Source organism: Schistocerca americana, chromosome 2 (assembly GCF_021461395.2).
Source record: "Schistocerca americana isolate TAMUIC-IGC-003095 chromosome 2, iqSchAmer2.1, whole genome shotgun sequence".
Classification (NCBI taxonomy): domain Eukaryota; kingdom Metazoa; phylum Arthropoda; class Insecta; order Orthoptera; family Acrididae; genus Schistocerca; species Schistocerca americana.
In genome coordinates this window covers 369067606-369094175 of record NC_060120.1, presented here as the reverse complement: position 1 = coordinate 369094175, position 26570 = coordinate 369067606, and the positions used below count along the sequence as shown (strand labels likewise).

Genomic DNA, 26570 nt, shown 5'->3' with positions numbered 1-26570 from the left:
GCAAGGCTGGAAGTCAGAAATTCCTGGAAGGTTTGGAGATGGTGATTTTGAGGAAGAGGAGGTGGGTCCCGCTGTGACAGAGGACGGAACTGTTCCAGGCAGGGTTCAATTTGGATAGTGTCTTGGGGAGCTGGATCATTAGGAGTAGGATTAGGATCATTTTTCTTCATGGCAAAGTGATATTTCCAGCAGAGAGTACGAGTGTAGGACAGTAAATCTTTGACGAGGGCTGTTTGGTTGAATCTGGGAGTAGGGCTGAAGGTGAGGCCTTTGGATTGGACAGAGGTTTGGAGGAAAGGTTAACTACTGAATTAGGGTGTTGTGGTTCCAGATTGTATTGATTAGAATTTTGAGGTTTTGGAGGGAATGGAGCTGGAAGTGGGAGATTGAGTAGATGGGAGAGACCTGGTCAGTGTGCAATGAGAGGGGGTTGAGGTTTGCTGGAAAGGTTGTGAAGGGTGAGTGAGTTGCCTTTCCGGAGGTGGGAAACCAGGAGATTGGATAGTTTTTTGAGGTGGATGGTGGCATGCTGTTTTAATTTGCGGTTGGCCTGTAGGAGGATGCTCTGAACAGCTGGTGTGGATGTGGGAGAGGAAAGATTGAGGACTTTATTAAGGATAGGAGTTGACGGGTGTGTTCATTGGCTGAGTTGATGTGTAGGTGAAGGATTAGGTGGGTGAGGGCAATGGATTGTTCAGTTTGGAACTGGTATAGGGACTGACGGAAAGAAGGGTTACAACCCGAGATGGGAACTTTAAATAAGTGTGAGGCCTTTGGGGGTAATGCCAAATGTCAGACAATCCTTAGTAAATAAAATATGGGAGTGTAATCTGGCTAGGGCGAAGGTATGAAGGTGATGAGACTTACCAAACCAAAGCGCTGGCAGGTCGATAGACACACAAACAAACACAAACATACACACAAAATTCAAGCTTTCGCAACAAGCGGTTGCTTCGTCAGGAAAGAGGGAAGGAGAGGGAAAGACAAAAGTATGTGGGTTTTAAGGGAGAGGGTAATTTCCTTGAACACATGTTCATTTTCTCAGAATGAGTTATTTTCTCTGATGTGACCATTAGACACCAGGTTTTTTTTCTGTTTGTTTTAGCTTTCTGAAAACCTTTGAATTTCTTGACTTCTAGTCTGAATTTGTCTTTGTTAGTAAGATCCTCATATCTTCTAAGTCCTTTTTCTTGTCTTGCCAATGATTTATTGCATTGTTTATACTTAACTATTTTCAGTCTCTCTCCATGTCTCTTAAACAAACAAACAAACACACACACACACACACACACACACACACACACACACACTTACACTTTTAGAAACTCTTTTACAGAGTGTAGGTTGTCAAGTAAATATGATTTCAGTTTGTATTTGAACTTAATTTTACTAGCGAAATAATTAATATTAAATAATTTAGGAGTAAAGGAGACCACTCGCCGAATAGCAGAAGCATTGAGCTGGGTTTGATGACTGTGAATGCCAGAGGGAGGTGTGGCAGGGGTGCCGGCTAGGCATGTGGTGCACAGGCACCAGAGTAAGTGGGGAGCATTTTTTGGTGAAGGTAACATAGAGGTGTGAATTGGGAGGGGATGATATAGGAGAGGAAGGAGAAACTGTTGGATGGAGAGTGCGGAGACAGAGGGTTAGCAAAGACTGAGACCAGGAGGATTACAAGAGTAAAGGATGTGTTGCAAGGATAACTTCTGTCAGTGGAGTTCAGAAGATCTGGTCGTGCAAAGAAGGATCCAGATGGCTCAGGTTGTGAAGCAGCCATTGAAATCAAGCATGTTGTGCTCAGCTGCATGTTGTGCCACTGGATGGTCAGTTTTGTTTTTGGCCACAGTTTGACTGCTTTCAGACATGTCCCTGCCCCTGTGAGGTAGGATAATCCTATGGGAAATGATCTCTGTGACAAGGGGTCGAGAGTGGCCTGATGAGGCCTGAAGTGCAGTTAGCTTTCCAATTCATCCAAAGGTGTTCAGTTGGGTTCGATTCGGAGCACTCAGCAGACCAGGCCACTTGAAGAATGTTATTGTCTACAAATCATCACTTCATAGACACTTGTTCATGCCAGTATGCATTGTCTACAAACTGTTGCTCATTTTACTAAGGTCTGAAGCTCCTCTTGATGTTCTTCCATGTTAGCGATTTAAAATTGGGTTGTTTTGAAAATCAGCCTTATGCAAACACAATTTGTTTATTTTTATATTTACCCAGACGTGTTTCCACACCTATGTGTTATCTTCTCTGCATCAAATTCTTATTTCTTTAAAGTACAATATGAGATTTATAATAATTTAACTGTTGTAGACCTAAGAATTACGATATGTGCAGTTTGCTTTGTTTTGTTTAGACACTCACCTTTAATTACATCGCTAAATGAAATGCATTATTATACACCAGTTTTTTGTGCTCTTTTTTTGTCGTTTTCTTGACAACATGTCACCTGCAAATTAGGCATGAAGAAAATTAATGCATATTTATCAAGAACTGTTTCGTGGTTAGAGGTTATGTGTGTTTCTGTACTTACATTTTTTCATCGTGTTGAGTGTCTGGTTGATGTCTCGATCAATGGATATTCAGTGCACTGTTTCCACACACTTTTTCAAACTAAATAACCATTGATTGAGAAACCATCCAGACACGCAACAGGACAAAAAAATGTAAGTGCAGAAACGCACGTAACCTCTACCCCCGAAACAGTTCTTAATAAATATGCATTAATTGTCTTCATAGCTAGTTTGCAGATGACATGCTGTCAAAAAATTATGAAAAAGAGCACAAAAAACTGGTGTATAATAATGCAGTTCATTTAGCAACGTAATTGTAAGGTGAGCGTCTAAACAAAACAAAGCAAATTGCACATACTGTAATTCTTAGGTATACAACAGTTAATTATTATAAATCTCATATTGTACTTTACAGAAATAAGAATTTGACCCACAGAAGATGACACAAAGGTTTCAAAACATGTCTGCGTAAATACAAAAATAAATGAATTGTGTTTGCATAAGACTGTTTTTCAAAACAACCCAAACTGTTCCTGTACTAAATACAGTACACAATGCTGTAACAGGTGCTCATATCCCTCCACATTCAGCATTTTCTTAAGCACAATAGGGGAACTACATCCTAAGCATGTGGAACACCCCCAAACCATGTCAATAACACCATCTCATCTGTACATACATGATACCAGATAACATTCCAGGCATTCACCTAATCTTCCATCAGACTGTCTCACTCTACTCCACCTCAAGCATCACTTAACATTGACTATAGAAGTGTATGATGTATGAGAAGCTGCTTGACCACTGTACCTTTTTCTTTTTAACCCCCTACACAGAGTTATTGTGCTAGTTGGACTCCTGGTAGTACTTTGGAGCCGGCCGGTGTGGCCAAGCGGTTCTAGGCACTACAGTCTGGCACCGCGTGACCGCTACGGTCACAGGTTCGCATCCTGCCTCGGGCATGGATGTGTGTGATGTCCGTAGGTTAGTTAGGTTTAAGTGGTTCTAAGTTCTAGGGGACTGATGACCTCAGATGTTAAGTCCCATAGTGCTCAGAGCCAGTACTTTGGAAGTCAGTTGGAATTGGAATTGATTTCTTGCAATTTTTTATACTCACACTCCACAATGCTCGATGGTTCTCATCTTATCAGAGCTGTAGTTGTTCCTTCACCTTTCCAGTTCACAGTAACATTACCAACAGTCAACTTGAGCAGTTTTAGAATGGTTAAAACATTTCTGATGTATTTGTTACTCAGGTGACACCAAATCATTAGTCAGTATAGTTGCAACTAGAATATTAAGCTAAATAAAACAGTCTTAAATTTGCACATTAATAGATGTACAAAAGGTCTGTGTATTTGTTAGAAGTTGGAAATGATATATTAATTGTTGAAATTTATATTGGCAACATGTTGATTTTAAGTTATAACCCACAAGAGAAGGGAAGTGACAAAAAGAAACTCGAAGAGAGATTTAAACTGAAAGAGCAAGAAGTGTCACATTGCTTGTGCATCAGAAACACATTTTACGTCATTGAATTATGACAATCTTCAGTTACGTGATTATGTAGTCGTGAGTGTTGCTTCATCTAGATTTGAGTGAGCTTCTGCTCTGTTGGACTTTGTTCCTTTATAACCTGAGCCGATTCTATTTTTCTCTAAGAAATTGATGTCTGGTATCAGTATGTTTGGTTTATTATTTGGAGACACTTGCTTTGGACAATCAGTCACACACTTATTATCACAGTAAATTCTAATTAGGTTACTTCCAAGGACTGACGAGATTTCATTTTCCAATCTTTGCTGACTGAGTGTCTCGTGACCAAGTTGAAGCAAAGATCATGTTTTCATCTGCGATAGTTGATACAGTTGCTGTAGGCTGTTTCTGCTGCTCCAAGAAATTGCACCTGCTTGTAATTTAATCATAAATCCAGTGGCTGATTTTCTACCCTCTGTGTCTCCTGCCTAATTTTCAGCACTAGACAGTGACAGTTTCAGTCTTTAGTCCTTTCATGTATCACAGGATTCTTTCAGTTACTTGCCAATGCAGTATTCGTGGATTATTGTTGAAATGACTTACAACTGCATTTGCATATCCAGATTTTGTGCCTGATTGTTCATACATTCCCTGCTTACAGTTCGTCTTAAAGAATATTTCTCATGACTGTTCTCTCTTCATCTGTCTTGGATCACAGGTCATGTCTGAGTATGTCTTGTTCAGAGTTTGTCAACTTTGGATTACAATTCTTCATGTTGCTTTTATCAAGTATTCATTCTATATAAAGACTGATTCATTATAATACTCCCTTTTGTGAACTTTTGTGGTTCTGATGGCCAAACAATTCAATACTACCAGATTTTTGAATGTAAATTGTAGTTTGAGTTTCTTTTTGTCACTTCCCTTCTCTTGTGGGTTATTACTTAAAATCAACATGTTGCCAACATACACTGCAAAAATTAATATATCATCCGATTATTCTTCTAGCAATGGAAAGTCCAGGATGGAATGTAACAATATTATGAAAAAGAAATTTGCTACTCATCGTATAGTGGAGATGCTGAGTCACAGATAGGCACAATAAAAATGCTGTCACAAATAAAGCTTTCAGCCAATAAAGCTTTTGTCAAAAATAGACTACAGACACACATCCAAGCGCGCGCACGCCCACACACACACACACACACACACACACACACACACACACAAACAACTGCAGTCTCAGGCAACTGTAGCCACACTGTGAGCAGCAGCCAGACTGGTGCTGCTGCTTGTAGTATGGCTACAGTTGCCTGAGACTGCAGTCATGTGTGTGCAAGTTGCGTTGTGTGTGTGTGGGGGGGGGAGTCTATTTTTGGCGAACGCGTTATGGGCCAAAAGCTTTATTTCTGACAGTCTTCTTGTTGCACCTTTCTGCGACTCAGTATCTCTGCTGTATGGTGAGTAGCAACTTTCCTTTTCATAATACTGTTACATTGTTCTTCTAATAAATATATGAACCTGTTGTACATCTATTAATGTTCGTGTTTTAAGTCGGTTCTACATAGTTTAATATTCCAGTTGCAACGGCATTGTTTTAACCCACAAACTGCTTTCTTAACTATCTAGATGCACTTGTCCTTAATAATTCTAGTGAGGAAATCAGTCTCTGGGATTTTAGCATAAATCTGCTCTTTCAAATAGTGTTGTAGGAATGCCGCAGCAATGTGTAAGCGATATATTTTGGATAATATTTATCTGGCAAGCTAAAGCAAACAGGTGTATTATGGAATTGTAGCAGACTCCTGGAGCATGTGTCTCTTCGTAGACTGACCCTTTGGTTCAGTGCATCGTTCAACTACTATATGTGGTTTGTAACTGGTATTGTCGCCTTTAACAGCCTTTTTAATTTTGAAAATCCACTTGGTGTTGACTGGCTTTTTATCTGAGGGCAAATAGCTGTTTCTTATGTCCTATTTTCAGTATGTTTGCCACTCTTCTTTAATTGCCTGAGAACCTTTGTGCAATCCTTTACTTTACAAAGCTTCTTCTGATAATGACAGATCTGAAGTCTGTGCAACGACATATTGTCAGTGTTCTGTTCACTTTCGGTTTGTTCACATGTGACATCACATGCCACCTCATCATTATATTATGGAACAGAGCATACATCTGTTATGGTAGGTTCAGGAGACCCTTTTGAACTGTATTTTCTTTAAAAATCACATCTCTTGCCGTTAGAATTTTTCTTGGATAGATTGAAATAGTTGATTTGCCTTACTCTCTCCACAATATCCTATCAATAGGCATTACCCCATTTATGCCTGCATGTGTGACTAGAAGAACATAGGCATAGCTGGAAAATATTATTAGATACCTAAGATCTAGTATCTTTCTGGAAACTGCTTGTTTTGGTTGATTTCAAAGTGTTTCTCCCAAAACATGCTACTTTTCAATTTGTAAATCATGTTATACATTTACTAAATGTAAAAATGCCACCAACTGATATTTCCTGTGGCTTATCAAAAGCATTTGCTTGTGCAGTTCACAGTACCCTCCTTGAGAAGCTCAAATAGCATGGTATCATACTGGTGCTTTTCATCCTACCTAACTGATAAGTTACAAAATATTACATTAATAGTACACAAAGGGAGCATACACAATAAGATAGCATCATAAGAATCTGTAATAATCACTATGGGTGTACCACAGGAATAGATATTGGAACTGCTGTTATTGTTTTTCTGTATAAATGATCTTCCATCATATATCCAGGAAGCGGAATTAGTTCTCTTTGCTGATAATGCCATCAGTATAATGTAAAGTAGTGGAATAACTGCAGCACTTGGAAATACAATTCATTGGACCCAAATATGCTGAAAAACTATAGGAATAGTGAGTAATATGATCCTCTTTCTCTATATTTTTGAATATTTGGGGATTTGCAATTTCCTGCTTGACGTCTGATGACAATCTGTTAAATACTTGTTCTTGAGAATGTAAAACTTCTTTCTAAACATCTTGCCATGGATGAAACATGAGCTATATGGAAATTATTTATGTGATTTTGAATTTCTCAGTTCATCCCAAATTCACTATTATTATTAAACCAAATACCATTAGTGAATAATTTTATTGGTATGTGAGTGTAAAAAGCCCAATGTCTTTCAGTTCACTTCTGCTTGATATTTGGTTATCAATTTTACATTCACACTCCTGTAGAATAAATACTTTTGTCACCTTGGCAGCCTTGCCCCAGAAGACTTTGCCATAGTTCAGTAACCAGAAGATTTTGCCACAGGGCAGTATTGACTGAAACTATCCATACAATCCTGCCTGCAGATCAGCAAGGGGAAAGATTTTTAAGGAAAAAACATGTAGGACTGAGCTTCTTGGTTAACTTGTTCATATTCTGGTGTTACATCATTTTCATAGCCACCTGGATGCATACAAACTTCATGCACGGGTTTTCATTTACTGTGTGCCATTGATTGTGCTGCTTTTTGAGCTGTGAATCATAGTGTTAATGTTAGTAGAGGCACTCAAAAGCCTTGTGTAAATGTTTTAATGAGATTTGATGCCCATTCGACATAGATTTGATTAGTCATTTACAATAATAATAATATATAACACACAAATTTAGAAAATAAAGGATGGTTATTTTTAAATTTAACTCCAAATAACAGACAACACAAACGTAAAGACTGGCAAGGAGAGCAAATTATAATTCACTCCTGCAACAACTACACTGAGCAAAGCAACACAGAGTAAAACACTAGAGATACTGTCACATTAGGAAGGGCATAAGTTTGATTTCTTGATCAGATGGGTATTCCGTGGTTTTCTTTACATTGCTTAAGGAAATTGCTGTGATTATTCCTTTGAAAGGGATATGGCCGATTTGCTTTCTCAAATCAAGATTGTGATCAGTCTTTAGCTAACTCATGGCATATCTTTTCTGCCTGCAATAGCAGTATCTCAGGTACAGATGTTCTGTAATTTTGTATGTTGCTGAACAAGCCAATTTTTATTTGTTTTTATCCACATGTAGGGTTTTCAAATCTAACCTTGTTGGAGGTGAAATCAAATCTGTTTCCACACATCACCATTTGGACATATTGTTAAAACCATTTTAGCAATTATTTTTTATTCTGTCATTTTGTGTGGGTGTTTTATTTTTTTTATTTTTTAATGAGTGTATTCATGTCTTCCAGATGCTGTAATGTTGTGAAACAAGCATTGTTTAGTTCATACGCACCATATTTTATTGACCCTGTATTTAAGCAGAATGAACAGAATAGATTAATAGAAGAAGGAGAAGCCCAGAAGCTCTCACATTTACCTGTGAAAGCCGCCCTAAATGATCAGACGTCGTCTGTTTTTCATGATGATATTGTGAGGTAAATAAACAACAGTTTTTCACTGTATATTTATTTATTTAATCTGTTGTGAATACATTATTGCATTATGATTTGCAGGAAATTTACAAATCATGTTATGAAATCAGGAAGGAAAGCTTTGGCCCGAGAGCTGGTACAAAAGGTATGTAAAAATTTGGAAGAATTCGACTTTGTGTTTATTAAAAGAATGCAAATGTTGAGTTTATTAACTAAATGCTAATATAACGGCTCCTTCTAGCACTTGCATGAAATAATATTTTTCCTCCAAGGAGGTCATATATTGCCCTGTCATGTCGTGACTGATTTTGCTCTCTGTAAGCTAGCAATTAATTCAATCACCTGTCAGAGTAAACTTATAATTTCAACTTAATTTTGAATACTGTTCATCACTGTGCATCATACATGACCAAGACAAACTTAGGCTTGTCCAGCTGTGTGCATTACTGTAGAACATCCGACCAACATATACAGGGCTTAGGAACACCAACAGCATTTCCCTGATATAAACATATCATTTCTAGTGATTGTTTTGTGGCTTACCTACAGTAAAACCCCTACTGAAACTATCTACTCTGTCACCTGTTTTGTAATCTCTGTAGAATGATCTCTGCTGTAAGTATAACGGGCAGTCAAATGAAAATGCAACAAATTCGGGGGGGAAGGGGGGGGGGGGTTAGGGAGGAATAAGAGTAAACTGCTCAAGCTGCCAGAGGTGTCTTCTGAAACTTGTCAGTGCTCCTTATGAGACATGGACTGATGATGATCTAGATAGGATAAAAACCATTTACCATTACATGAGACTTTTTAATAATAATAGTGATCAAGACTGATTGTTATTTCAAATTATCTAATCAAGTCACTGCTTTGCCAATACTGTTTTCAAAATTTATATTTCAAAAGTAATCACCATTGTGAGACAAGATGGTCAATGCCTTCACATAAAAATGTTTATGATTGCCTACACAACCCTGTTTGCAGCCAGGTGACCACCTCTTCGTCCAAATCAAATTGACGGCCGTGAATATCTTTCTTCAGGAGTCCAGCTATATGGAAATTACATGGTCAAGGATCTTGACTGTATGGTGGATGTATAAGTTTTTTCCAGCGAAACTTCAAAATTAGTTGAAATAACCTTGGCAACACGTGAGTGAATATTATCCTGCAACAGAATGATGCTGTCCTTCAACATTCTTGGGCCTTTGGACGTCGTGGTGCTCTTCTGTTTTTGCAAAGCGTCCACGTAGCACTGTGCATTAATTGTGGTGTCATGTTCCAAAAAAGCCAGTGAGCCATCAAGTCCTAACACCCATGAATGTTGACGGATGACGGGATAATGCCCACCCGCCTGTTGCCTAGGTTGTTCCAAGTGCACTGCAGTAGTTTTGCTGGAGAGCTCCTACACATCATCCATACAGTCCCAATCACTCCCCACGCGATTTCCATATTTTTGGAGCCCTGAAGAATGACATTTGTCCATTTGCTTCAGACAAAGAGCTTCATGCTTGGGTACAATAATGGTGTCGTGGGCAACCTCAAACATTTTTCCATGAAACTAGTGTCATCTTGTCCCACAGTAGATTAATGTGTTAACATTTATGGTGATTATGTTTGAAACAGTAAACAGTTTACTTACTTTTTAGGGTTCTGTACTTCAGTCGGAAAAAATTAATCCTTAATAGGATCACTTAACTGCCCTTTTGTCTGTCTGTATGTACATATGATGTATGTATCTATGTATGTATGTCCAAATTTTTAAAACTGTACTTCCTGTTGACATAGATCCTGAAATTTGCCAAGAAGCAAGATTTGACACTACAACCAAAGGAAAAATCCTGAAATTGTTAACTTGTAATTATATCACATGAAAAAAAATGTCATTTGTTATCAGACTTTCTGTATATATATCTGACCCCATTTTCTCAGGAACTGGTTGATATTTCAAGTTGAAATTTATGTCACATACTGTGGTCTACAGTACTTTGATGGCGTAAAAATGAAAATATTCTAAGTTTGTGCAATCAAAAGGTATGGCCATTTATGTCACATATTTGGTTACTCGCAGACTCACTCAGTAAAATGTACAGGGTACTTCCTCATGACATAGAATAATGAAATTTGGCAAGAAGATAGGTTTCACAGTACAAGTAAAGAGAAAAAATAGGAAATTGTTAATTTTTAATTATAACTCACAAAAAAATTTCTTTTATTCTACTTCAAATTTGAAATTAAAACATTCTTGAAAGTGTTGGTATGCCTAGGGCCAATATCTTGCCAGTATCAATATTGATAACAGACAAAAATCATCAAGGTTCTTGATTGATTCTGCTAATGGATAAACAGTCCGTATACCTAATTAAGTTTGTACAGATCCCTCAGTGTGTGTGTGTCTTACTAGCAGCTGGCGATATTTTATTCCGTCCTGTCTCATTTTCATTTGATTGCTTCTTATACATCTTTGTTTGCATTGTGGCCTGTTAATCTACCATCATACTGAACTTCAAAGACTATGTGAACTACAAAATTGCTTCTGTAAAGTTTGGAAGGTAGGAGACGAGGTACTGGCAGAAGTAAAGTTGTGAGTACGGGGCGTGAGTCATGCTTGGGTAGCTCAGATGGTAGAGCACTTCACCGCGAAAGCAAAGGTCCCGAGTTCGAGTCTTGGTCCAGCACACAGTTTTAATCTGCCAGGAAGTTTCATATCAGCGCACACTCGGTGCAGAGTGAAAATCTCATTCTGGAATCCAGAAGTTGTCAAACTGTGCTATCATAGTCTGCCTTGTGTAGCATGATGGTAGCAGTCCCATTATCTGCTGGCAACACCACAATGCTTAGTGAACGACCTGCATGTATCTCGTTGGACAACTTCGATTTCACTTGGAGGCAGTTTGAGAGCCACCTGCTCAACTGCACTGATGAAGGCCACAACAGGTATATTTCTGGGGTTACTGCAACAGATATATTTCAGGGGTCTTGATAAAGAAGAAAGAAAAGGACTACTTTGTGCAAGTGGGGAAGCCTGGCATGTTATTGTTGGACAGTGGTCCTCAATTTACAATGTACAATTTAGAGGAAATGTGGGAATACTATGGAATGAGACATTTCAAGATTTCACCATATTGTCCATAGGGAACACCAGTGAGAGGGTCATAAAGGAACTGAACAGGTTGTGTAGGACAAATTGGTATAGGAGAAACAGATGTGAGCCAACTTTATTGCAAGTTTTGACAAAGCAATTAATAATTTGTGGTATGAAGCAGTGGGTTTTGTGCAATGTGAAATAATGTTTGTGCTTATCCATTACAGATATTTTAGAACCGTGACTGTATATTGAATGTAAATAAGTTGTACGAAACTGCAACCTGTCACTTTTTTGAATAATTGTGTTTTATTCCAGCAACCGGTTTTCGAACCTATTCAGGTTCATCTTCAGATAGTTTCAGGAAGTTACATCATTATTGCTAGCATAATGCTGGGTGCTGGATCTATGACAAAAAGATGGAACACACTTTAATGTATCACCATAACTATAGCTTATCTGTCGATATGGATGTAAATTTAGTTTTTTACTTACTACGACAGTATAGGCGGCTTTTCTCGGTTAGTGTCCATCTGTCTGCCTCCATTATAATGTCCAGTTGTTATATCACTACACACACTTCCACGCAAACTATATTAATTTACACTCTGACAGCAAAATGTTTCCAGCATACAGCACGTGCTTTACAACTGTTGCTTGTAACAAAGATCTTGACAGAAAGATATGGCATAGGCGTACTTTGCACAGAGATGTAATTTGTTCTTCTTTACATGTATTAAAGTCGATATAAGGGCAAATATTTTAATCAGACTGGCGATAAATTACTACAAGAACAAACTTCAGGTGATCTGATATCTTATTTCTATTTGTATATTACATATAATACAGGCAGTTTTTAGCATTTTTTTAAACGTGATTGGCATTAACATGAATACCCAGGAATCAATGATACTGAGTTATTGTATATGCAGTGAGATGCAGCTATCTGTTAGACTAGAACCTTTATATTTAAATTTAAATTAAAAACAAACCTTCAGATGAACTGTTGACTTATTTCTGTTGTTATGTTAACATGATCTGGAGTATTAGCAAGAGTAGATTCTGTTTATTTCAGCTAAAGGTATATGTATAAAAGTTATAGTGATTGTAATGGACTAAAGCTGTTTGTATGGCTGTACACTTTATATTTTAAAAAACCATGAACAAAAGTCCTTTAACTGTTGACTTATTTTTTATTCTAACATTAAAGTGATCCTTTAACTGTTGACTTATTTTTTATTCTAACATTAAGTAATCTGGAATATTGGTAAAGGCAGCTTCTGTTTGTTCCAGCTAGAAGTAATATGTATAAAAGTACTGATTTATGTTAGCAGTAGAGGGCTTTAACATTTAGTAATATAGTACAGGTTTTATTCTGTGGTGGGATATTACATTGACACCGGTGTAGTTAGGATGTAAAGGGGGGGGGGGGGGTCTAGCATTCGTTGAGTGGTTATTTGTTTTGAACTAGTAGATCTTCAAAGTTCTGAAGGAAAAATTTGTTTCTCAGTTCAATTTGATCATTGAGTAGGTAGTCAGGTGCTGTATTTGTGTAGATAAATATTTCAGTTTCTTCAAGAAGGTCAAGTGTTGTGCCATTGTTGGCAAAGTGGAGTATTTGGAGATTCTGTTCTATGTTGTTTGCAGAATGATTGTGTTGGGCAAGATGTGAGGCAAAGCTGGACTTTTCAGGTATTTAAGACAGAGTGCATCTATGTGTTCTTTAAATCTTATTGTGAAGATTCTACCAGTTTGTCCAATGTAGAAGCTTGGACATGAGTTGCAATTGAACTTGTACACACCTGACCTTTGATACTGTTGTATAGTGGTGTTGGTGCTGTGTATGATTTTATTTTGTATGTTGTTGTTGGTGATGAAACTTATTTTTATGTTGTATGTCTTGAAGAGGTTGGCAATTTGGTGAGAAATCTTCCCTAGGAAAGGCAGACTTATAAATGTTGTCTTCTTGTTTGTGGATGGCTGTTCAGCAGTTGATTGATTTAATTTTGGTGTATGGAGTAGTTTATCTATTATTGCAGCATTGTACCCATTGCTGGAGGCAATTTATTTAATAATTTCTGTTTCTTTTTGTCTTTCACTTGTGTCAATCGGGATTTTAAGCATGTGATTAACCATTGTTCTGAAGAATGCTTTTTTATGTTGGTCTGGATGGCAAGAGGATTTGTGTATGGTAATATTGGTGGTTGTTGGCTTTCTGAAAATTTGAAATTTATGCTTTTGGTTTTTATTTGAGATTTTTAGATCAAGATAGTTAATGCCTTCTGGTGTTTCTTAGTCTACTGTGAATTGACTTTTATTGTGAATTTTATTAAGTTATTTGGCTAGATTATCTATTTCTTCTGTTGTTCCATTGAACAGAATGAGAGTGTCATCAACATAGCGTTTGTAATAAAGCAGCCCCCAACGACCCCCCTCCCTCTCCTTACATCCTAACTACACCGGTGTCAGTGTAATATCCTACCACAGAATAAAACCTGTACTATATTTCTAAATGTCAAAGCCCTCTATCGCTAATATAAATCAGTACTTTTATACATATTACTTCTAGCTGTGCCTTTACCAATATTCCTGATCACTTTAATGTTAGAATAAAAGTAAGTTAACAGTTAAAGAACTTTTGTTTATGGTTTTTTTTTAAATATAAAGTGTACAGCCAGCCATACAAACAGCTTTAGTCCATTACAATCACTATAACTTTTATACATATACCTTTAGCTGAACTAAACAGTATTTATTTTATTTTGTAGTCTCATGTTATCGCCAGTCTGATTAAAATATTTGCCCTTATGTCGACTTTAACACATGTAAAGAAGAACAAATTACATCTCTGTGCAAAGTACGCCTATGCCATATCTTTCTGTCAAGATCTTTGTTACTAGCAACAGTTGTAAAGCACATGCTGTATGCTGGAAAAGTTTCCCTGTCAGAGTGTAAATTAATATAGTTTGCGTAGTGATATAACAACTGGACATCATAATGGAGGCAGACAATGGACACTAACCGAGAAAAGCCGCCTATACTGTCGCAGTAAGTAAAAAACTAAATTTACATCTGTATCGACAGATAAGCTATAGTCATGGTGATACATTAAAATGTGTTCCATCTTTTTATCATAGAGCCAGCACCCAGCATTATGCTAGCAATAATGATGTAACTTCCTGAAACCATCTGAAGATGAACCTGAAAAGGTTCGAAAACCGATTCATGGAATAAAACATAATTATTCAAATAAGTGACTGGTTGCAGTTTTGTATAACTTATTTACAGAAATATAAGATGATAAAATGGAAGAAATTAAATTGCAACCAATACATAAAAACGATAAAAATCACATGGACAGAAATATTAAATGATTGGAAGAAAAATTAAAGCAAATGAAAAAGTTAATAAGATGGCTAAAGTGACTTGACAAACATTTAGAAATGGAAAAAATTACATTTAAACCAAGTAATTGAACAAAAACACTGACCAGAGTTACTTAAAAATAAAAAAATTCATAGCATTTGACAGGATTCAAACCCTCAGCTGGCTCCATATACCTTAACCATTACACTATGTTGCCACTCTGCATGATACTAATATTTGTAAAGTTCTAGTCATCATGTGACATTCGTAATTTCTTTTTATCAATTACTTGCAAATGAGGGTACACTTTCAGGAGTGGCTTTAGAGTGTGATAGCTGGGACTCTACTTGCGACACCGTTTAGGCGGTTCAAAAAAGTTGATCCCACCTTTGGGTACTTTTCATATCAACTCTGTAAGGTAGAGCAGAATTTAATCTAGCATAAGTTGTAAAATGGTTAAATTATTCCAGCTCATCACATACATGTAAAATTCCAAGAGTTGACTGCCCTGGAATTTTCTCTAAGTGCAGTGATTAGTCTTGTGAAATTTGCTATGTATTGTAATACAACACAGTTGCTGAAATTGGCAAGTCTCCATAACTGTGCCACACAAACTGAAGTTGTATTTTCCACACACAAAATCATAATTAAAGCCAGCTCATTCATACGTGAGCACCATGTTTGATATATCCTCCTGATTAACTTAGCTATGTTTTACAATGTTATCCTATGCATTGGGAACACAAACCCTACAAAATGCTGCAGTATTCATTAGTTTGTATGGATTCATTATAAGTGAAAATTATTAATTAATCCTAATAAGTAGTTTTCCATTTAAAGCTGCCGTGTAAATAATTGTACAATGCTAGACTGCAACTCAACTGGTAGCACTCGTCAGTGACCAACAGTTGACACGGTGTTTTTCTGTGTAGCTGTTTTTATTTAGTCACTGTTAATTTCACAGTTCGTGCACTAATTTTTATGTGTCTTTAAGTATCTGTAATTCATAAGCTAAAAGACACCCAAACTGGATCAATGCATCGGAAATTTAGTTCCACAACACCTTTTTTCAAACCCTTCCATGTCCAGAACTTCTGCAGAGCCACATGTGCACAGTCATCAATCTTTTAATACAGCTTTACAAGCAGAGTGCAATCCTGCATTGAGACAGTTATGGTGAACGTCACAGACGGGAAAGGAGGAAAAGCTGTGTACCCGGCATGTTTATACAAACTTCAGTGGGTCATGCACACATGACACATTTTTTCGTTTACGTATTCTGTCACGTACAGCGCCATCTATTCATCAATTTTCTTACTGTTTCTTTTTTCCTTCTTCTTCTTCTTCTTCTTCTGCTGTATGTTTTCCTCCTCCTCCAACAATATTCCATTGCAATTTGATGTCATTCTGACCAGTGGTGTTACTTCTACAGTGTTTTGAAAGTTAAACTTTAATTATAATAACCCTGTACATATTACAAAGTATTGTGTGTCGAGATATTGATTGCTGCATCACAGCTCAGTTATTGGAGGAACAAATACATTGTTTAGTTTATATTCATTGCTGCTAGATGTTGGTTGTCTTCTGTTTGCTTGGTTACTATCACATGTTGCAAAATGGCTACCTTACAGCAAAAATCATTTTGTGTTCTTGAGTTTGCAAAGTGTAATTCCTTGATTACATGCAGAGACATTTCAGACTGAGTTACCAAACTGAGCCTCCAAATGGCTGGAACATTCACAGAAGGTACTGACAGTTTGTAGGTACAGGATGTGTGTGTAAAGGGAAGAATCCAGGCAGCCCTTGTGTTTCCATCAAAAATGTTACACAAATTCAAACTGCTTTCCAGCATACTCATACAAAATCAACTCACAGAATTTGATACATAGAACATCTGCAAATGAGAGGCGTGATAATTAATTTAGAGAGATCTGCTTCAGTTGTACTAACATTTATTCAAACTATGATGGGTTTTGAGATTTTAAAATCCCATCATCAGGTGTATAAACTGTAATATATAAAGGAGAGGAAACAAGAAATATAATGTGAAATACGTGTAAACAGCAAAAGGGCAGACTGCCAAACCAAGGTGGGTGACTTATTGTATCTGGTAATAAATGACATGTGATTGGGCCAGTCAGTACAAGAGTTCCAATCATTGCATATAGACGAGACTAGAAAAAAAGAAGGGGAGAGCCCAATAATCAAATCAATTAAAAATGTAACACTTGCAGGGGGGGGGGGGGGGGATGAAGTAAACAGAAGTAGAGAACAAACACAGTACTCACACTGTCCACCACTGGGCAGAACCATGGTAGGAACGTCAACTACTACTTAGTGGAGGGCTACGCCAGAGGTGTGGAAGCATGGTGAGTGTGGGTGCCAACTGTGCAAAGCAAATAAACTGATGTTATCAGCAATGATATAGAAAATCTGGAGTGACTGGTCCAAGCACTTACTATACTACATTTAAGGACATAATAAAATATGAATGAGCTCTGCTACTCCGATAGGCCAAATAACTTTCAAGCATGTGACAATATGTGATGTTTTAAGGTGATGGTACACAGGTAAAATGAATGAACAAGGTATAAAAAGAGTGAGATCAGTGATAAAAATTAATGGTAATATAAACCATCCTAAGTAAATCTTCACATGTATGATACATTATTGGTTCAAGTGACAAAAATAAAATATATAAAAACCGTCACAAGTCTAAAATGAAAGCATTGAAACAATGCATAAAAAAGATCATGTTGGTGCCATACATTATACAAAGGAATAATGATTGGCCTATCTACCATTTTCTAGTTACCTATAGCAGCACATATTTTTTTACTAATCTGTAAGTTGCAGATTTACTTTTTCTCCCATTCATTTAGTTGCTTCTCTTAGCCGTCCTGTGTGAAATGTATGGGTTCCAACTTGATCATTCTTGTGTGTTATTTTGATGCTTACATTACTACACCCATTTTAGATTGGTGATGGTTTTTGTGTATTTTATTTTTATTTTTGTCACTTAGCCCATAATGTATCATGAATGTGATGCTTTACTTAACGTGGTTTATATTTCCTGGCAAATTAAAACTGTGTGCCATACCAAGAGTCAATCTCAGGGCTTTTGTCTTTCATGGGCAAGTGCTCTACCAACTGAGTTAACCAAGCATGATTGATGACCTCTTCTTACAGCTATGCTTGCGCCAGTAAAGCTGTGAGGACAGGTTGTAAGTTGTGCTTGGGTAGCTCATTCAGTAGAGCTCTTGCCAACGAAAGGCAAAGTTCGAGTCTCGGTCCAGCACGCATTTCTAATTCGCCAGGAAGTTTCATATCGATGCACACTCCACTGCAGAGTGAAAATTTCTTTCTGATGGTTTATATTACCATTAATTTTTACCACTGTTTTTTATCCTTTGTTCATTCAGGTTACCTGCATACCATTGCCTTGTTGCATAAAAAGTAACAAATTGTTACACGCTTGAGATTTATTTAGCCTATCAGTGTACCAAAGCTCGTTCATATTCTATTATGTCATTAAATGAAATATTGTAAGCACTCTAACTAATCAGTCCAGTTTTTTATATATATATATAATGGAAGGAAACATTCCACGTGGGAAAAATTATATATAAAAACAAAGATGAGGTGACTTACCGAACAAAAGCGCTGGCAGGTCGATAGACACACAAACATACACACAAAATTCAAGCTTTCGCAACAAACTGTTGCCTCATCAGGAAAGAGGGAAGGAGAGGGGAAAACGAAAGGAAGTGGGTTTTAAAGGAGAGGGTAAGGAGTCATTCCAATCCCGGGAGCGGAAAGACTTACCTTAGGGGGAAAAAAGGACAGGTATACACTCGCACACACGCACATATCCATCCACACATACAGACACAAGCAGACATATTTAAAGACAAAGAGTTTGGGCAGAGATGTCAGTCGAGGCAGAAGTGTAGAGGCAAAGAAGTTGTTGAAAGACAGGTGAGGTATGAGTGGCGGCAACTTGAAATTAGCGGAGATTGAGGCCTGGCGTATGACGAGAAGAGAGGATATACTGAAGGGCAAGTTCCCATCTCCGGAGTTCTGACTGGTTGGTGTTGGTGGGAAGTATCCAGATAACCCGGACGGTGTAACACTGTGCCAAGATGTGCTGGCCGTGCACCAAGGCATGTTTAGCCACAGGGTGATCCTCATTACCAACAAACACTGTCTGCCTGTGTCCATTCATGCGAATGGACAGTTTGTTGCTGGTCATTCCCACATAGAATGCGTCACAGTGTAGGCAGGTCAGTTGGTAAATCACGTGGGTGCTTTCACACGTGGCTCTGCCTTTGATCGTGTACACCTTCCGGGTTACAGGACTGGAGTAGGTGGTGGTGGGAGGGTGCATGGGACAGGTTTTGCATCGGGGGCGGTTACAAGGATAGGAGCCAGAGGGTAGGGAAGGTGGTTTGGGGATTTCATAGGGATGAACTAACAGGTTACGAAGGTTAGGTGGACGGCGGAAAGACACTCTTGGCAGAGTGGGGAGGATTTCATGAAGGATGGATCTCATTTCAGGGCAGGATTTGAGGAAGTCGTATCCCTGCTGGAGAGCCACATTCAGAGTCTGGTCCAGTCCCGGAAAGTATCCTGTCACAAGTGGGGCACTTTTGTGGTTCTTCTGTGGGGGATTCTGGGTTTGAGGGGACGAGGAAGTGGCTCTGGTTATTTGCTTCTGTACCAGGTCGGGAGGGTAGTTGCGGGATGCGAAAGCTGTTTTCAGGTTGTTGGTGTAATGATTCAGGGATTCCGGACTGGAGCAGATTCGTTTGCCACGAAGACCTAGGCTGTAGGGAAGGGACCGTTTGATGTGGAATGGGTGGCAGCTGTCATAATGGAGGTACTGTTGCTTGTTGGTGGGTTTGATGTGGACGGACGTGTGAAGTTGGCCATTGGACAGGTGGAGGTCAACGTCAAGGAAAGTGGCATGGGATTTGGAGTAGGACCAGGTGAAACTGATGGAACCAAAGGAGTTGAGGTTGGAGAGGAAATTCTGGAGTTCTTCTTCACTGTGAGTCCAGATCATGAAGATGTCATCAATAAATCTGTACCAAACTTTGGGTTGACAGACTTGGGTAACCAAGAAGGCTTCCTCTAAGCGACCCATGAATAGGTTGGCGTACGAGGGGGCCATCCTGGTACCCATGGCTGTTCCCTTTAATTGTTGGTATGTCTGGCCTTCAAAAGTGAAGAAGTTGTGGGTCAGGATGAAGCTGGCTAAGGTGATGAGGAAAGAGGTTTTAGGTAGGGTGGCAGGTGATCGGCGTGAAAGGAAATGCTCCATCGCAGCGAGGCCCTGGACATGCGGAATATTTGTGTATAAGGACGTGGCATCAATGGTTACAAGGATGGTTCCGGGGGTAACAGATTGGGTAAGGATTCCAGGCGTTCAAGGAAGTGGTTGGTGTCCTTGATGAAGGATGGGAGACTGCATGTAATGGGTTGAAGGTGTTGATCTACGTAGGCAGAGATACGTTCTGTGGGGGCTTGGTAACCAGCTACAATGGGGCGGCCGGGATGATTGGGTTTGTGGATTTTAGGAAGAAGGTAGAAGGTAGGGGTGCGGGGTGTCGGTGGGGTCAGGAGGTTGATGGAGTCAGGTGAAAGGTTTTGCAGGGGGCCTAAGGTTCTGAGGATTCCTTGAAGCTCCGCCTGGACATCGGGAATGGGGTTACCTTGGCAAACTTTGTATGTGGTGTTGTCTGAAAGCTGACGCAGTCCCTCAGCCACATACTCCCGACGATCAAGTACCACGGTCGTGGAACCCTTGTCCGCCGGAAGAATGACGATGGATCGGTCAGCCTTCAGATCACGGATAGCCTGGGCTTCAGCAGTGGTGATGTTGGGTGTAGGATTAAGGTTTTTTAAGAAGGATTGAGATGCAAGGCTGGAAGTCAGAAATTCCTGGAAGGTTTGGAGAGGGTGATTTTGAGGAAGAGGAGGTGGGTCCCGCTGTGACGGAGGACGGAACTGTTCCAGGCAGGGTTCAATTTGGATGGTGTCTTGAGGAGTTGGATCATTAGGAGTAGGATTAGGATCATTTTTCTTCATGGCAAAGTGATACTTCCAGCAGAGAGTACGAGTGTAGGACAGTAAATCTTTGACGAGGGCTGTTTGGTTGAATCTGGGAGTGGGGCTGAAGGTGAGGCCTTTGGATAGGACAGAGGTTTCGGATTGGGAGAGAGGTTTGGAGGAAAGGTTAACTGCTGAATTAGGGTGTTGTGGTTCCAAATTGTGTTGATCGGAATTTTGAGGTTTTGGAGGGAGTGGAGCTGGAAGTGGGAGATTGAGTAGATGGGAGAGACTGGGTTTGTGTGCAATGAGAGGAGGTTGAGGTTTGCTGGAAAGGTTGTGAAGGGTGAGTGAGTTGCCTTTCCGGAGGTGGGAAACCAGGAGATTGGATAGTTTTTTGAGGTGGAGGGTGGCATGCTGTCCTAATTTAATTTGGCATCACCCCCAAAGGCCTCACACTTAAAGTTCCCATCTCTGGCTGCAACCCTTCCTTCCATCAGTCCCTATACCAGTTCCAAACTGAACAATCCATTGCCCTCACCCACCTAATCCTTCACCTACACATCAACTCAGCCAATGAACACACCCGTCAACTCCTATCCTTAATAAAAGTCCTTAATCTTTCCTCTCCCACATCCACACCGGCTGTTCAGAGCATCCTCCTACAGGCCAACTGTAAATTAGAACAGCATGCCACCCTCCACCTCAAAAAACTATCCAATCTCCTGGTTTCCCACCTCCGGAAAGGCAACTCACTCACCCTTCACAACCTTTCCAGCAAACCTCAACCTCCTCTCATTGCACACAAACCCAGTCTCTCCCATCTACTCAATCTCCCACTTCCAGCTCCACTCCCTCCAAAACCTCAAAATTCCGATCAACACAATCTGGAACCACAACACCCTAATTCAGTAGTTAACCTTTCCTCCAAACCTCTCTCCCAATCCGAAACCTCTGTCCTATCCAAAGGCCTCACCTTCAGCCCCACTCCCAGATTCAACCAAACAGCCCTCGTCAAAGATTTACTGTCCTACACTCGTACTCTCTGCTGGAAGTATCACTTTGCCACGAAGAAAAATGATCCTAATCCTACTCCTAATGATCCGACTCCTCAAGACACCATCCAAATTGAACCCTGCCTGGAACAGTTCCGTCCTCCGTCACAGCGGGACCCACCTCCTCTTCCTCAAAATCACCCTCTCCAAACCTTCCAGGAATTTCTGACTTCCAGCCTTGCATCTCAATCCTTCTTAACAAACCTTAATCCTAAACCCAACATCACCACTGCTGAAGCCCAGGCTATCCGTGATCTGAAGGCTGACCGATCCATCGTCATTCTTCCGGCGGACAAGGGTTCCACGACCGTGGTACTTGATCGTCGGGAGTATGTGGCTGAGGGACTGCGTCAGCTTTCAGACAACACCACATACAAAGTTTGCCAAGGTAACCCCATTCCCGATGTCCAGGCGGAGTTTCAAGGAATCCTCAGAACCTTAGGCCCCCTGCAAAACCTTTCACCTGACTCCATCAACCTCCTGACCCCACCGACACCCCGCACCCCTACCTTCTACCTTCTTCCTAAAATCCACAAACCCAATCATCCCGGCCACCCCATTGTAGCTGGTTACCAAGCCCCCACAGAACGTATCTCTGCCTACGTAGATCAACACCTTCAACCCATTACATGCAGTCTCCCATCCTTCATCAAGGACACCAACCACTTCCTTGAACGCCTGGAATCCTTACCCAATCTGTTACCCCCGGAAACCATCCTTGTAACCATTGATGCCACCTCCTTATACACAAATATTCCGCATGTCCAGGGCCTCGCTGCGATGGAGCATTTCCTTTCACGCCGATCACCTGCCACCCTACCTAAAACCTCTTTCCTCATCACCTTAGCCCTTCATCCTGACTCACAACTTCTTCACTTTTGAAGGCCAGACATACCAACAATTAAAGGGAACAGCCATGGGTACCAGGATGGCCCCCTCGTACGCCAACCTATTCATGGGTCGCTTAGAGGAAGCCTTCTTGGTTACCCAAGTCTGTCAACCCAAAGTTTGGTACAGATTTATTGATGACATCTTCATGATCTGGACTCACAGTGAAGAAGAACTCCAGAATTTCCTCTCCAACCTCAACTCCTTTGGTTCCATCAGTTTCACCTGGTCCTACTCCAAATCCCATGCCACTTTCCTTGACGTTGACCTCCACCTGTCCAATGGCCAACTTCACACGTCCGTCCACATCAAACCCACCAACAAGCAACAGTACCTCCATTATGACAGCTGCCACCCATTCCACATCAAACGGTCCCTTCCCTACAGCCTAGGTCTTCGTGGCAAACGAATCTGCTCCAGTCCGGAATCCCTGAATCATTACACCAACAACCTGAAAACAGCTTTCGCATCCCGCAACTACCCTCCCGACCTGGTACAGAAGCAAATAACCAGAGCCACTTCCTCGTCCCCTCAAACCCAGAATCCCCCACAGAAGAACCACAAAAGTGCCCCACTTGTGACAGGATACTTTCCGGGACTGGACCAGACTCTGAATGTGGCTCTCCAGCAGGGATACGACTTCCTCAAATCCTGCCCTGAAATGAGATCCATCCTTCATGAAATCCTCCCCACTCTGCCAAGAGTGTCTTTCCGCCGTCCACCTAACCTTCGTAACCTGTTAGTTCATCCCTATGAAATCCCCAAACCACCTTCCCTACCCTCTGGCTCCTATCCTTGTAACCGCCCCCGATGCAAAACCTGTCCCATGCACCCTCCCACCACCACCTACTCCAGTCCTGTAACCCGGAAGGTGTACACGATCAAAGGCAGAGCCACGTGTGAAAGCACCCACGTGATTTACCAACTGACCTGCCTACACTGTGACGCATTCTATGTGGGAATGACCAGCAACAAACTGTCCATTCGCATGAATGGACACAGGCAGACAGTGTTTGTTGGTAATGAGGATCACCCTGTGGCTAAACATGCCTTGGTGCACGGCCAGCACATCTTGGCACAGTGTTACACCGTCCGGGTTATCTGGATACTTCCCACCAACACCAACCTATCCGAACTCCGGAGATGGGAACTTGCCCTTCAGTATATCCTCTCTTCTAGTTATGTATTACTGTATACAATAAGTAAGTCGCCTTGTTTCAGCTGTCTGCTCTTTTGGTTTTTACACATACTTTCCATTATGTTCCTACTCTCTTATGTTACAGTTTCATACACTTGAAGGTGGGATTTTAAAATCTCAAAACCAGTCTTTCTTTGGATAAATATTAGTACAGCTGAAGCGGATCCCACTAAATTAATTGTGAAAGTCAACTTGTCATACTAGCCAGGAGTTAAACTGCCTACAGCAACAAAACTTGGTGTGTTTTAAGATGTCAGTTGGTTGTGAAGCTGTACAAGTTACGCAAACATTAGACATTTTCTGACGAGCTTCAAATTCTATTGACAATGATAACACTTTGCACAGCGCATCGTACTCAGTGATGAGTCAGCTTTCCACTTCAGTGGAAAGTAAACAAACACAATATTCAAATTTGTGGCATACATAACCCACCCGCACACACTGAATATGCACAAGAATCGTCCAGAATCAATGTGTTTTTTGCAATGTTCCACTCATCTGTTTAGGGACCATTCTTCTTTGATGGAAACATGGTTAACAGTCAGCAGTATTGTGCTGTGTACAAAATTGGTTGTTTCTGAGGCTGAACAAGGAGTACTTTATTTTTCAACAAGACTGGACACCCCCTCACTGGAGACGACATGTGTGTAAATATCTGAATGAAACTCAACTGAGCTATTGGATTGATCGTCAAACAAACAGGAACACTTCTCAGCTGGTCTCTGTGGTCACCAGATTTGACACCCTGTGACTTCTTCCTGTGGGGTTTCGTTAAGGACAACGTTTACCACAGAACCTAGAAGAGGTGACGAACTGGATTCATTGCGCTGTAACATTGCTGACGATGGACATGCTTGCCCGAGTATGGGAGGAATTTGAGCATTGATGCTGGTGGATGACATATTAAATATCTGTATCTAAATTTGAGAGATTCATAAATACATATCCCAAGTTTCACAGTTTTCTGTCTTACACGTTTAATAAATGTTTGTTCAAAATATGTATATTCTTTTTGAAACACCCTATATATTAAAAACATTAGAGTTTCTGTTACACTTCCTTAGGATATGGTCAATGTTACCTTCATTTTTGTGAAACACTCCATCTGGTATAACACACTTTTGAAGATGCACTTTTTGATGTTATCTTTGACATTGGTCAGTGATGTAGTACAGTGTCAAATGCCTTTCAGAAAGAAGGAATCTGCCTGTTAACCAGCACAAATTGTTTGCATGATGTCTTGTATGAATAAAACAACATTGTTTCACACTAGTTGTTTTTCCATAATCCATTCTGACTCTTTGAAAGAAGCTTGTTTTCTTCCAGGAACATAACAGTGTTTGAGTTAAGAATGTGCTCTAGAACCCTGCAACAAACACATATTACCTTCATTGTCACCAGCACTGCCTACTTCCAAAACACCAACATTCCTTGATGCCAAAGACTTCTGATGTTATCCATTGAAGACAGTCTTGTTCTCTACTTCATTTCCCCTTAATCTAACTGTTTCACAGTTAACATAACAAACAGATCATGGCAGTTATACTGATCTCTGTTAAAGTCAGTATTTTCAACATTTGTTTATAGAAGTTTTTCTGGAATACTTGAACCATACAGCTCATCTTCTGGTTCTGAAATAGTGACACTATTTGTGACACTATTTTCACTAGCCACATCCACAGCAAGGATGAAATGCAGAACTCACTATAAAACTTAAATTCATTCTCACTGATCACATTCACCAGGTGCTTCACTAAGGCTCATTTTGTTTGCCTTTTTAGACACTTCCTCCTCTGCAGCCTTACTTGTCAGGACAAATATTCTGTTGACTGTTTGAGTAAACAAAGACAAATTTATTAATTATTTCAAGTGAAGTGAACAGAACTATTTTCAAAATTTATCCCTCCAGAACTGGTGATCAATTTTAGGAGGCATAATTATTTATTTTCAGAAGGAAAATGCTCGAGGTGAGTTTGCACAGGTTCCTGGCCAACGTGTAAATACAGGCACTTTGTTTTAGTGGTAAATTTCAATTATCAAATTCATAACTAAGGTAAGAGTGAACTGAAGTGCTAAATGTTGTTTCTAGAGAAAATAAGCCCCTCCTTCTCGTCCCCTCCCTCCCCAAATTTCCTCTGAACACTTTGGAATAATTACAATAGCTTTAACAATATTGTATGAACAACTGAGGTTAATAGCACGGTGTGTGGTTTGAAAATGGGCGAGTCAGCCCGAAACCTGTAACCACTACTGCTGAGTTTTACATCAATGCAACTGAGATGGACAAAATAAAAAATTAACCAAGTTCCAGATTACTGAACAGTTGCAAATCTACCACCCCATGCCAGCATGCATCGAATAAGCAAATAATGAGTCAGGTTTACACATGGTTAATATTTATAAAAAGTTCACTTTAAGTGAAAACAATTCTCAAAGTGTAGACTTATAAATCTTTGTGAGTTTGTAGTTACATGTTATGACAGCCAATCAATGTCATGTAATTTTGAAGGTTCATAATAAGAGACAATAAAAGTTTACCATAATTAC

At 39.8% G+C, this 26570-nt stretch overlaps 1 protein-coding gene across 1 annotated transcript in view; it reads left to right on the top strand.

Moving 5' to 3' along the window:
- The window catches only part of LOC124595014 (28S ribosomal protein S7, mitochondrial), an 88455-nt gene that overhangs the window by 11942 nt on the left and 49943 nt on the right, over positions 1–26570 (top strand). The window contains exons 2-3 of the mRNA XM_047133563.1: positions 8204–8389; positions 8468–8531. Coding sequence (XP_046989519.1) covers positions 8204–8389; positions 8468–8531 — 250 coding nt within the window. The remainder of the gene's footprint in view (positions 1–8203; positions 8390–8467; positions 8532–26570) is intronic.